The 1749-nt window shown below is 43.5% G+C and overlaps 1 protein-coding gene across 1 annotated transcript; it reads left to right on the top strand.

The window, feature by feature from the left end:
- Positions 1-1269: 1269 nt before the first annotated feature.
- Positions 1270-1746, top strand: LOC102828964 (cofilin-1-like; the record flags this gene model as incomplete). Its single annotated transcript, XM_006870810.1, has 1 exon — positions 1270-1746. A coding segment is annotated over exon 1 (402 nt), but the record flags the coding sequence as incomplete, so codon positions are not given.
- Between the last annotated feature and the right edge of the window lie 3 nt (positions 1747-1749).

The following is a 1749-nucleotide window of genomic DNA, read 5'->3' as shown; positions in this document are numbered from 1 at the left end:
GAAACATTTACTTATGAAGATCAAAGAGCACAGCCTTCAGTATGGATTGCATCTCAATGTAAAGAAAACAAAAATCCTCACCACTGGACCAATAAAAAACATGCTTATCAATGGAGAAATGATTGAAGTTGTCAAAGACTTCATTCTTCTTGGATCAACTGTCAACACTCATGGAAGCAGTAGTCAAGAGATCAGATGACATATTGCATTGGGCAAATCTGTTACACAGGTACTTTTTAAAAAATATTGAAGAACAGAGATGTCAGCTTGAGGACTAAGGTGCGCCTGACCCAAGCCATGGTCAATAACCTCATATGGATGTGAAAGCTGGACAGTGAATAAGGAAGCTTGTGGAAGAATTGATGCCTTTGAATTGTGGTGTTGGAGGAGAATACTAAAAGTACCATGGACTGCCAAAAGAACCAATAGATCTGTTTAAGAAGAAGTGCAGCCAGAGTGCTCCTTGGAGGCCAAGATGGCTAAGCTCCGTCTCTCATACTTTGGACATATTGTCCAGAGGTAACAGTCACTGGAAAAGGATGTCATGCTGGGTAAGGTGGAGGGTCAAAGAAAAAGAGGAAGACCCCCAACGAGATTGATTGGCCAAGTGGCATCATTGATGGACTCAAGTGTGGCAACTGTAGTGAGGTTGGCCCAGGATCAGACATTGTTTCGTTCTGCTATGCATGGGGTCACTATGAGTCGGTTCCAACTCAATGGCACCTGACAACAACAACAACATGAATCAGAAATGACTCTACAGCACTTAACAGCAGGATGATCTGGAGTCCTGGTGTGGTGCTGTAAGATGAACCCTGGACACCTAATTACAAAGTTGGCACTCACTCCTCAGAAAACCTATGCAGGCATATCCAGCTCATATTCTTATTTGTAGGAGCTGACTCAACAATATTAAACAACAGCAATTGGAATTAAGAGTCCTGGTGACTCTGTAGGATAAACACAAGACTGTAAACCTCATGGTTGGCAGTTCAATTCTACCAGCTGCTTCACAGGAGCAAGATGAGGCTTTCTGCTCCTGTAAAGATTTATGAGCTCAGAAAAGAGTCACTAGGAGCATGAATTGACTGAATGGCAGTACATTTAGAAGGAATTTATAGATGCTGAGTCAACAATCTGTTAGAATTAAAATTGATCTTATGACACCTTTTATAGTTTGAATTGTATTCCTCAAATATATATTTTGTGAATCCAAGCCCTATAGATTATGTATGTAGATCCATAAAGAAATAAAGATTTATATTCAGTCGGATCCCGGCAGCAGCTGCAGCGGCTCTCCTCTCCTCTGGCTCTGTTTGCCTTACTCCTTTCGCTTCCAGAAACATGGCCTCTGGTGTGGCTGTCTCTGATGGTGTCATCAAGGTGTTCAATGACATGAAGGTGCGCAAATCATCAACGCCAGAGGAGGTGAAGAAGCGCAAGAAGGCAGTGCTCTTCTGCTTGAGCGAAGATAAGAAGAACATCATCCTAGAGGAGGGCAAGGAGATCCTGGTGGGTGATGTTGGCCAGACTGTCCATGACCCCTATGCCACCTTTGTCAAGATGCTGCCAGACAAGGAGTGCCGCTATGCCCTCTATGATGCAACTTATGAGACCAAGGAGAGCAAGAAGGAGGATCTGGTTTTTATCTTCTGGGCCCCCGAGTCTGCACCCCTTAAGAGCAAAATGATCTATGCTAGCTCCAAGGATGCCATCAAAAAGAAGCTGACAGGGATCAAGCATGAATTA

The sequence above is a fragment of the Chrysochloris asiatica genome, unplaced genomic scaffold (assembly GCF_000296735.1).
Source record: "Chrysochloris asiatica unplaced genomic scaffold, ChrAsi1.0 scaffold00153, whole genome shotgun sequence".
Taxonomy (NCBI): domain Eukaryota; kingdom Metazoa; phylum Chordata; class Mammalia; order Afrosoricida; family Chrysochloridae; genus Chrysochloris; species Chrysochloris asiatica.
This window is presented reverse-complemented; position numbering and strand designations above follow the sequence as displayed.